The 11,110-nt window shown below is 45.9% G+C and overlaps 2 protein-coding genes across 13 annotated transcripts in view; one reads left to right on the top strand and one right to left on the bottom strand.

Annotated features, from left to right (window-relative positions):
• Positions 1-20: 20 nt before the first annotated feature.
• Positions 21-2,996, top strand: LOC101941950 (cytochrome b-c1 complex subunit 9). Of its 2 annotated transcripts, none has more exons than XM_005278820.3 (2): positions 21-362; positions 2,735-2,996. In XM_005278820.3, exons 1-2 carry the CDS (start codon positions 36-38, stop codon positions 2,780-2,782), a joined length of 375 nt encoding a protein of 124 aa, XP_005278877.2. In that variant the 5' UTR covers positions 21-35; the 3' UTR covers positions 2,783-2,996. The 2 variants fall into 2 exon arrangements, with proteins under 2 accessions (XP_005278877.2, XP_023965316.1); XM_024109548.2 differs by having other exon boundaries at positions 21-424.
• Positions 2,997-6,105: 3,109 nt separating this feature from the next.
• ASCC2 (activating signal cointegrator 1 complex subunit 2) overlaps positions 6,106-11,110 on the bottom strand; it is a 45,689-nt gene continuing 40,684 nt past the window's right edge. For 7 of the 11 annotated variants that reach the window (XM_065568156.1, XM_065568154.1, XM_065568152.1 and 4 more), the window contains exons 17-19: positions 9,089-9,185; positions 7,902-7,981; positions 6,106-6,867 (exon numbers count right to left, since the gene is read on the bottom strand). In XM_065568156.1, the coding sequence (XP_065424228.1) occupies positions 6,696-6,867; positions 7,902-7,981; positions 9,089-9,185 (349 nt within the window). In that variant the 3' untranslated portion in view covers positions 6,106-6,695. The remainder of the gene's footprint in view (positions 6,868-7,901; positions 7,982-9,088; positions 9,186-11,110) is intronic. The other 4 variants (XM_065568155.1, XM_065568153.1, XM_065568160.1 and 1 more) reach the window with 1 other exon arrangement.

Below are 11,110 nucleotides of genomic sequence, written 5' to 3'. Positions count from 1 at the left end.
GTCAGAGGCGAGCGTGGCGCTGTGCATGCCGGGAAATGAAGTCCGCCTCTGCCCCCGAGAGCGAGGTGCTTTCCCCCTGCGGTGGAGCGGCGCGACGCCGCACTCCAAATCCCATGGTGCCTCGCGGCAGGACTCCAAGCCCCAGGGTGCATCGCCGCCACGATAAATTCCTGGTGCAGGCCGCGCCTGTGCTGGCCCGGGCATCGCCAGAGGAGGCCGTCATGCCGCTGCGCTCCCGGCTGTACAGTGTGTTTTTCCGCCGCACCTCCACCTTCGCCCTGACCATCGTGCTGGGGGTCCTCGTCTTCGAACGCGCCTTCGACCAGGGCGCGGACGCGTTCTACGAGCGTCTCAACCACGGGGTGAGGAGCCGCTGAGGGGCCGAGGCGGAGCTCGCGCAGTTCCTAGGCCGGCGTGGCTGAAGGTCAGGGCGGCCTGTGCACTGCGCGAGGCCCCGGCTCGGGCGCGGCCCCGGCTCGGGCGCGGCCCCTTGACAGTCCGTATCCCCAGGCGTGTTCCGCCTGCGGCCAGAGTGGGGCCGCGGAGAGCCGGGCCCCGGGTGACCTTGGCCCGGCCGGTGACGCTCTCCCCCGCTGTACTAGCGGGGCTGGCTGCCGGCTCCAGACCGCCTCCGGGCCCCTGCCTAGAAGCGACCAGCCGCCCGGGTGGGTGCCGGGCCCCTCAGCCCCGCCGATTGGGGGGGGGCGGACAAGGGGCCTATTCTCCATGCTGCGGCTTCCTTACAACATACCTCGCCCCTTCTGCGCTCGCCGCTGTCCCCCGCCGCTCTGTGCTAGGCCGGGGTGGGTACCGCGCCCTGCCGCACCTTCCAGCCCACCTCTGAGCGGTCTCTGCCAAGGTGAACACAGCAGTGGGACTTTACAAAAAGGCCGGGTGAACCTACTTCTCACTTAACACAGGCTGCCTGTCATGGTAGGGAAGCAGTGGGGTTGAGTTCTGCTCACTTTATTCAGCCCTTTATTTTACAGGGCCAGATGGATATGCAGGGCTGAGGATCCAGCAACCAAGCTAGTATCATGGCAAATGCATTTTGTAAATGCATAGTAATGCCAGTGCTGAATTGCCTTGTGATAACCACCATGATTATAGAAGTACTGCTATTATGGCACTTATAGGGAGGATTTATGCATGCTCTTGGACTTCTCCAGTTGTCTTGGCCCTAATGGGGGAGACAGTCAAAGAAATTGTAACACAGGAAGCTTAAAACAAGGACTCATATTTCTTGAATGTCTTCAGTTTCATATTTCTGATGTCTAACTCAACAAAAAAGGTGACAGCAACTTTACACACAATGTAGGTCATATAGGATGTGTTGCCAATATTGCAGTGCTGTCCCAAGCAGTCTGCAATGTAAGATGAGATGAGTCAAGTCATCATTGTAGTTAAGTTGCATCCATGGACAGGAAAAGCTTGATAATTAATGCTTAGATACCATGGCAATAAGTGATACACACATTACCTGATCCTCCAGTTATCTGTAACTGTCCCCTTAGCATACCAAGTTGTGATAAAATATGTATTTTAACTCTAAAAGCACCCAGAGTTTGTGCAAAATACAAAATTACAGCCAAATATAAAGTGTATGATTTGCACATTTCCTTTTCCCTTCCAGGAGTTTGGGGCCAGAGGAAACTTCTAATATCCAACTGGAATTATGTATTTCTTTAGCTACTTTCTTAATTGAGCAATTCAGTTATTACGTGTTAGTGTACTCTTTGTCAGTTTAGGGTTGTATGCTGATTTTCCCCTTTTAAAGAGGCTATGATCCTGTCTAGACCAGGCATTAGAAATGCTATGATACTTTCTGCCCACAAACAGGAATCTTACAAGTATTTATTGTATCAGTTGGTTGTGATGGTTGGGCTAAAGACCTTGTTTTGGGTCCAGCTTGAATCTGTGTTGACTACAGTGGCTTTTCCTCAGTGTGAATGGGGAGCCAGAAGCTGCAACAATTTGGTGTTTCTTAACCTGCAAGGTTACAGAGTAGGGCAGCAGTAGGAACCTATAAAGTTGTATGATCCTAGACTGCCTCCCTATAAAAATATTCTTGAAAGCTACCTACATTCCCTTTCTGCTATTAGCTTACCTAATGCAGATCCTGAGAATGGGGCCCCAAGCTGAGGCATCAGTGCACTGCTCCGGGCTCTTGTGGCACTCACCTGGTATCATACGCTCCTCTGGTGACTGGGTACAGGGAGGTCATAGAACAAAAGAGCAAAGCTACTATAAAAATATTAAGCAAAATGCAGAAAAGGATGTGTGAATAGAAGGAAGAAATGGCAGCAAGTATGCTGAGACTTGAGAGGAAGGGGACATGGTCTCATTCTGCCAGTCCACTGCAAGAGGCAGCTTAATCAAAAAAGATGAGATCCATTATCTTAACTCCATTCAAGAGGAGGAATTGCACTGTAGAAGTTACCCCAGAACCTGTTTCAAGTGTGTGCTGTGCCTTCTGGAACAAGTGCTTTGGTATTCCTGGAGTGCACTGGTCTGGCTAGGTAAGGCATTGTGTGGATGTGCCAAAGTGGTCACCCAAACAAGTGCCATTAGGATATGCTGTCAAGGGCAAGACACCAAATGGGACAGCAATGGCAGGAAACTTCAGTGTGTTCCTCACTTGTAGGCATTTCCTTTAGGTGAAAGTAAGAAATTCAACCCAGCATCACTGGGACACATACATAAGACTTCTTGCTTCTGTTTTTTTCAAATGCAGAAACTGTGGAAACACATCAAGCACAAGTATGAGACAGAAGAAAAGTGAAGTGAGAGCTGCAGGAGCCATGCGGGGGTGCCTGTATCCCCTTGTGTAAACTCTTCAATTGCCTGATACCAGTTACCAAGCATGAAAATGGGCTTCTGACTGAAGAAATCTGAGCCAGAGTACATCACCAACTTCATCTGTGGCAGAAACCTTGATGGATTTACTCCTGCTGTGTTAAAACATTCTGTTAAACTAATAAACTCACTAACCCATACCTCTTGTGCTTACATGGTCAGTGAACTTCCCCTGTGCTCCATATGTAAATAAGGGTTTATTGTTAGCCACAGGATGTTGGGCTCTAAATTAATGTGGCATATAAAGCCTTATTTCTGTGGCACTAGTATGGAAAATCATATGCAGTTTGTTTTTGTATAACCTTAAAAAGTGGAAGCACAGGTACAGCTGAAAGCCTTTGTCAATATTTATTGCTTTTGCCTGGTAAATGTTCCAGTTTATAACTGGACCAATGTACAGACAGGAGCAATAGCCTTAAATAGGCAGGCAATAGCTAGCCAAAATCTAACCATAAATGGTCTCTCCAAATATTCTTAACAGCACTTTATTTAAAAAATTCCTCCAGCATTCAAACCCATCTTTCACTTTGCTCTTGGTTATATGCAACACTTTAGTCTCTTTATTTAAACATTGTTTTTTATAGTAATTAGTATATCAAAGCACCCAGTTTTGGTTCTGGGGCTGTATCTTTGTTACATCTCAAACAAACCATCTAGCCTTTGCTTGCTGACAAATGATATGCATTTGTTCAGGGTGGCTGCCTCTGTAGTATTGATTTTAATTAAAATCTTAACTTTCAAATAGCCTTCACTACTCAGTGAGAAGGGCTGCTTTGCTTTCAGACAGCTGGCCTGAGCTGCACTTAAAAACAAAACACCCCACCCTGGGGAAGAAGGGCTAAAATGAAGGGGCTGTAAATAAGATGTATAGCTGGTGTATTCTAATGACATCTGAGCCCTATAAGCTTGAAAAGTGACTAACTCATTTTAAATTTAGTATAGGTCTGGAGCTCTGCATTACCATGCTGGGAGGGCAGTAGTGATCTGTCTTGAGTGTTCTGTTCAGCCTTTTCTGCTTACAGAATGAGTATGCTGAAGTGGTGGTGCAGGTGCCTTATTCTTTTGCTGTTTGATACAGTACATAAGGTGCTAAACAACTAGTGCCTGCCCTGGGAGCATAAAGCTAAATATCATACAGGCATGGGGGAAAGTGGTAAAAAGCAAGCAATGGGAAGGGATATGGCAATACTATAGTGAGATTGTAGCTGTGTCATCCTTGGTTATGTCTATACAGCAGCAGGCAAGACACTTCCCAGAATGGGTAGACTACTGCCTGAGCCTGTAGCAGGGGTGTTGAGTGGGATTGTATGCAAGCAGCTAGCCCAAGCTGGCATGCTTGGTTTTGTGTCAAGATGCTATTCTTAGCCTGCTAGGTGGAGCAGCACTAGTGCCTTTCTGGCTGTAGTGGGAAGCAGCTTTAAGAGTCTCATCCTAACTGATAGCAGTGCCATCAGTTCCCATGCCCCTTTGCTGCCTATTTCCAGAAACCCTCTTCCTTCACAGGCCAGGAATGGAGGAAGATAAAGCATTATCTAATTACCTGGTTCCTTTAAAAGTTATCCAATAGGAATCTGATTTTAGTGCATGGGGATGACTCAAACCAGTTACTACTTGCCTGGCCAGTCCTGTACAAACCAAGCTGGCTGCCAGTCCTACACACCTTACACTTGAACTGTCTTTTTGCTTGTTACATTTCCACTCATAACATGCAATTGAAGTTTTGCTGATGGATGACTCTGAGGTGGAATGGAACTCGCTACAGCAGTAGCATGAACTGGAGAAAAGCTTTATGGATAGTGAAAACAGCTTAACCACACTGGGTGCCATTTATACTTGGTGGGTAAGGAGGATTTGCCAATATTTTGTTTAAGGAAAGAATGGCAGCTGTAGACTCCTAGCAGCCTTAAATTGCTTTTATAGAGGCACCCTAGGGGGTAGGATTTAGGCCTTGCTGGGCTAATCTCATAAACTAACCAAAAAACCCACGTTTGCTTCTAGTGTAAGTTCTACCTGCAGTGCTGATAGCTTTATGCTATGCTGAACTAGGGATGGTGGTTTCAGTAGCCTTGAAGCTAGAGTTACCTAGCAGTGAATACATATTAGAGGGGGAGATGTGGTAGCAAGTCTGGCAAAAAGCAAATTATTAGGCAACAGGATAACAAAGTACAAGGGTTAAGTAGTTTCCCATGACAATGGCTTTTGGGAAAGCACAAAGAGTTAAATTCATTCCTTTTACCCCATGTCCTAGTGGGCTGTTGAATAGTGCAGAAAATTTTATCCTGTGAACATTCAGGGCTTTATCCTATTTGCATAATAGTCACAGCCATTTCCATTCTTTCTGAAAGCAGCCTCAGTGTTATAGCACTAATCACATAGCTGTACAATCTCCTCCCCCTGCGTATAACTTGGCAGTGAAGGATGTGCATACAAAGCTTCATACAAAAGCCTGCCTTCTGCAGTATTTGGAGAAAAGCAACATGTAGTACTGCACACACCGAAACAAGGGTTAGAATGCTGGAAGCTTAGATTTCAGTGCATTTTACGTAGCAGCAATACACCAAAAATAAATTGCTCTTGGCTTTCTTTGGAACAGGTTGATCTACCACAACCCATTTGTCATCTGTTTATGTGGGGAGCTAATGTACTCATTTCTTTTCAAATGTAGGATAAGTCTACATGCTGGTGAGCAGAACGCATTTTCAATGTGCAGATATTTAATGACAACTTATTGACATTCGTACCACAGACAGCTAGGTCTAGGCTCTTGTAAGGTAGCCCTCACCCTGATATCTGAGTACCTTACAAATAGATTAAAGTGACTTCAGGCACAGTCTCATTCTGTAGAAGTGACTTTTTGTATGACAAGATTGTTTCTCGAGACCTCTGTCAGCAGGCAGAGATTGCTATTACCAGCTCATCGCGTTCCCCAGGACAGGTATGATCTGAGCTGTTCTGCTTAGTGAGTGGTGACAAGTCGCTATTGGGAAAGCAACTCTATGGACTGTGACTGCAGAGGCAAATCACTGCATGCCTTCCCCTCACCTAATTTGCATATTGCAATCATCTTGCTTTAGATGCCTTGATAGTGAAGGCCTTTCAAAGGGGCTTTGGGCCATGCATATCCACTGCACACCTCACTTCATTAAACAAGCTCCTAACTGCAGGCATATGATAGTTCACTGCTAATGGATACAGACAGATTAAATTAGATAGGGTTCATTGACGGAAACTGCATAAAACACCAAGCCGAAAGATTCAAATTCTTTATCTGCATGTTTTTATACACGTTTCTCGCTCGAGGGAGAGGAATTTAAAGTACATCACCATACAGCTGAACTCCTAGGGCTTTGTCAGCAACAGGACTGGTCTGTTGTGCATTTGTTTCTATACATCCCATGAGTCTACTGCAGGATAAGGCACCGTGTGTGGAGTGGGCAGCTGTAGCTAATGGCGCAGGCGAAGCTCACTGTCAGTTGTAGCGCTCATTCTAAGTGCTCTTAGCTGTGCTGATAGTTGTGGGGGCGGGGGGATGTTTCTTATATGAAAATAAAGTTCTCATAGAATCATTACAAAATAGTTTTAAAAAAAAAAAACTGAATGGCTGTTGCAGCCTGTCCTATGCATCTGAGAGACCTGCTGCTGCATTAGCTGTATTGACAACTAGCACAGCAGCAAGCCTGCCTGATGGGCAGTTCCTATTCATAAATGGAAAGCTCTCCCCAGGGTGGGGTGATCCCAGTTAAAATTGAAGGGCTGGGTATTGCACCATAACCTTAAGATCAGGAGGCCCTCAGAAGTGAAGGCCTGAATCCAATGCAATGCCTTGGGCTAAGAGTCCCTCAGGAAGGGATCATGCCTTTGTTCCGTTTCCTGTCAGCCATGACGCGGCGGTTATGATTAGCTCTTGCCCCTTTGTTGGCTTCCTTCTTCCTTCGGTCTTGGACTGTATCCCGGCTTTGTCCATGCCCCTTGGCGTTCCCTACGACAGCTGAGGTGTTGTCATGCTTGTACCTAAAGTATAGATAAAAATGGGAATCACCACAAGTTCTGCACAAGGCACACTGAGGATCACACATCTAATTTCTCTTTTTAAGACAAAAGAGCCTGAGAAAAAATCAGATGTGGAGAGAGCACACCCGAGGGGAGTCCATCCACCCAGCCATCTCCCCTGACGAGTGAGCTGTGCAGCACTTCTATAGTACCCGAACATTACCCATCAGCCATGTGATGCCAGCTCCCTCTTCCTGCTTTTAGCATGCCAGCAGCCAGCCAGATGTTGCACTGAAGCCTTGTACTGTCCAGGCATCCCCTGTGGTAGTTACTGAGGATCTGGGAAGCTCCTGTACCCCCAAATCTTACTAATCTTATGCAGGTTCCTGCTCTCCCTGCCCCCCATATAACTGCAGCAGTAGCATTGCTGTGCCAGTGAAGGGACTTGCCAGGCATCCCTGCCATTTGGTGTAGCTGCACTCTAGGCAGCGAAGTGGAAGCTGAGTAAGATGTTGGAAATGGTGACACTCCCAACAACTCTCGAAAGGTGGACTGTCATTTCTGAAAGCCAACCTGAGGCTGTGTGTAGACTGCGCATCTTACAACGGTGCAGCTGTGCCGTTACAGTACTGCCATTGTAAGATATGTAGTGTAGCCGCTCTCCTGACGACCAAACAAAAGCACCCCCAACGACGGGCGGTAGCTTCGTCATCAGGAGAGCATCTCCCGCCAACAAAGCACTGTCCCCACTGGCACTTTTTGTCGTTAAAACTTTTTTTATTTGGGGTTTGTTTGTTTTTTTCACACTCCTGAGTGACAAAAGTTTTAATGATGAAAGTGCAGTGTAGCCACAGCCTAAGACCTGGAGCTTCTAGTCAACTCAAGATGCAACATACCATTGTGGCTGGAGCCCTGAGGAGACAGGAATATTCCGACCAGGTGCAACAGCATGACAGTCACCAAGGAGGAAATCCTGGCCCACTAAAGTCAGGGAGTGTTTTGCCACTGACTTCAATGGAGCCATGATTCACCCCTGGAGTAGGATTCCATCTTACCCTTTCCTTGCAAGGTAAGTCATCCGTCTGGCTTCAGCTCTCTCCCTCAGCACTGCTGGGTCCTGCACAAAATGGTCCTGCTGGGGGATGGAAATAAAGTCTTTAATCTCATTACCGTCTTATCAGCATTCAGCGTGACTTGGGGAGCTACAGAAGCCTGACTTCTTGTGGCTCCCTGGTGTGGGGAGAGTCCCCCACATCCCTCAGCTGAAGTTATTCATTACAGCCAAGTAGTCCCCCAGGATCAGTGACAGGGAGCAGCTGATGTGAGATGCCAAATTGATCAAAGTGAAAAGCATCCGAAAATTTGAATTGCAAATGGTTTCACTGAGATTTTAGGGATTTTTTCCCCCCATCACAGCCAAATGGTCAATTTCCATTAAATCCATGACAACCATGAAAATAATACAGCTTTAATGATCCTCCCCTCCCCCTCATGCACTCCGCTGGCATCATATCCTCTCTTCCAGAGATACATGCACACCTCTCCAAGGAATAAGAGTCTTGTGACATGCCTAGGTTGGGAGGCTGTGAGCAATTGTACTTGGGGGACACTTCACTGTCCAACTTGCTGCAGCCTGCCACTCTGAAAAGCAGAGCTGCCTCAATGCTATGTGAACAGATTCATGCTTTGGAAAAGGAAACCCTTTCCACACTGTTACTGGTCAGGGCTTCAACCAGCGGCGTATTATCACCTAGACCGGCAAATTTGCAGGGGTGGCAAATTTATAATAGCATCATTTTTGTAATCGCGGCATCAGTGATGCCGTGATTCTACCAATCATAGCGCATATTGAAACCACCAATGACGGCGCGACACCATTTAGTAAACATACTCGCGAGAATCCTAAACTGCACTGGACCCCCGCTTGAACGCGGGGTTTTGGATCCACGCGCGGTCCCGCGCTATAAGCGAAATCGCGCTATACAGACGCACGTTCAAGCGAGGGTCCACTGTACTTGTAATTTTATTTATAATAAAACTTGTAAATGTTCAATTATTTTAATGATATTTACATTCATTTTAGTTCAAATGAATTTGTAAAAAAACTAAAACAAGTTCATATGGGGCTGGGGGCGGCAAAATCATTAATCTGCTACTGGCTTCAACAGGTGAAATAGACAGGGCACACAATATAATTTGGCATAATGTTTAATTTGTAGGCTGATGGGAATTGGCTAGTAACCTTTGTTGTTTCCTTTTCAGGCTCTTCCACTTCCTCCTCTTCCTCCTCCTCCTCCTCTTGTCCTTTGTGTCTCAGGACTTGAGGGATGGTAAATGGCCTGGGAAATGGAGAGACAAAGGTGAAAGATTCAGTACTATTTCATCTGGGCAGTTCTGATACTAGAATCTTTTAAAGACAATTCTGAATTACAGAAGGGCAGGTCTTTCAAGAAGTGAAATCCACAGCTTTTATGGACCTGCCTAATTTGTAAAGCAAGTGGACTGAATTAGCAAATCTAGAGAGAAGGAGAGCAGCCAATGACAAATTTGCCATGTTCCACTGACTTCCAGGAGATCTGCAATTGGTGAAAATTGACTAATAGGGAAAAGTGTCTTAGTGGAACATGTATCCTTGATTTCATATTTAATACTTCACCACCTGTACATTTGGTCTAGCTGTAGGACCATATACATTGGGGGTCAAGTGCAGCCCTATTGTAATCCCACAGAGGTCAATGGAGATCTCCCCCAGACCCACTCGAGGATAGGGATGCCACCTCTGATGTACAAAAAATCCAGACATCCAGGATGATCCTGAGCCCATAAAACTGGCCAGCCGGCCGTGTGTAATGAGCTCCCTTACAGATTTCCTGGGACAGCTACCTCAGAAAGGGATGATCCATGGAAAACCTGGACAGACAGCAACACTACCCCAGGATGAATTTGGGGCTGTGTATTCAGTTTAATTCTCCCTTTTTATATATGCACATCTTCCATTCCCTGTGGAATGTACTTTTCTATCAAATCTAACTTAAAAAGGGACAGTTTAAAACACTTACTATCCAGTGCCACCTTGAGGCAGGGATAGGATGGCATTTCATGCGCTGGGTGAATTGCAAGGGGGAGGAGAAAGGCAGAAAAGACTTGAGACATGCAAGGGACAACAGAGCTGCACAAAAGAAAACACGCCTTCCTTTAGGTTTCAGAGTAGCAGCCGTGTTAGTCTGTATCCGCAAAAAGAAGAACAGGAGTACTTGTGGCACCTTAGAGACTAACAAATTTATTAGAGCATAAGCTTTCGTGGACTACAGCCCACTTCTTCGGTGCATCCGAAGAAGTGGGCTGTAGTCCACGAAAGCTTATGCTCTAATAAATTTGTTAGTCTCTAAGGTGCCACAAGTACTCCTGTTCTTTTTGCCTTCCTTTAGACCACCCAGAAAGCATTTTGCATAGAGCAATGGGCATTTGATGGTTAACTCTCTCTAGACCTCAGCACACAGACAGCGATGGGACTGAGGGTTGTATGTAGGCATATCAACTCACATTACGTGCACACCATATTAAAATCAGGTATCTGCTCAAAATAGTCCCCACTTTAAAACTGCTATGATTGGTCAGAGGTTGTCCCATTGATTCTCAGTTGCACCCATTATGCTGGCTTTGCTGGGGAGTCTTTCACACAGGAGGAAATCCATCAGCTTTATGGCCCCTTTGCACACCTCGAGCAGTGCAAAGGCCTGGAGCGAGGAAGAGAAAAACTATCCCTTTATTTCTGGCTCTAATGTAGTTCTTCTAAAGGATTCCATTTGATTTTAAATCTGTGGTTGTGTCACCAAGGAAAATAAAACTTAAAACCAAAAGTACAACAGCCTTTGTTTTATATCAGACGCCCAGGCCTGATCTTCAGAAGTGCTGCGCACCCTCAGATCTCCCAGAAAAGCCAGTGGGAAGGGTGGGTGCTCACAACTCCTGAAGGTCAAGCCCCAATGTGTTACAGGTGAACCGTAAGGAAGTTTTTATTCAAGTCCCTAGAACTCTTTAGGAAGATTCCAAAAGAAGAAAAAAGTAGAGAAGAGAAATATTTTGTTTTAAATGGGGTTAGCACTGCCTGTTAACATGGTACAATTCCTGCTTCCTGAAAATGCTGTTATGGCTGGAAAATTACTCTGTAAATCACAAGAGAAATGTTAAGCTTACAGCTTCCAAAAGATGGAGAAAGAGAGAGAAAGAGTGGGTGTGCATACTTGGTTGTCTGTCAAAATCT

This window comes from Chrysemys picta, chromosome 15, assembly GCF_011386835.1.
Source record: "Chrysemys picta bellii isolate R12L10 chromosome 15, ASM1138683v2, whole genome shotgun sequence".
NCBI classification, from domain to species: Eukaryota; Metazoa; Chordata; order Testudines; family Emydidae; genus Chrysemys; species Chrysemys picta.
Note: the sequence above shows the minus strand (reverse complement) of the source record. Positions and strands in the feature narration are given on the sequence as shown.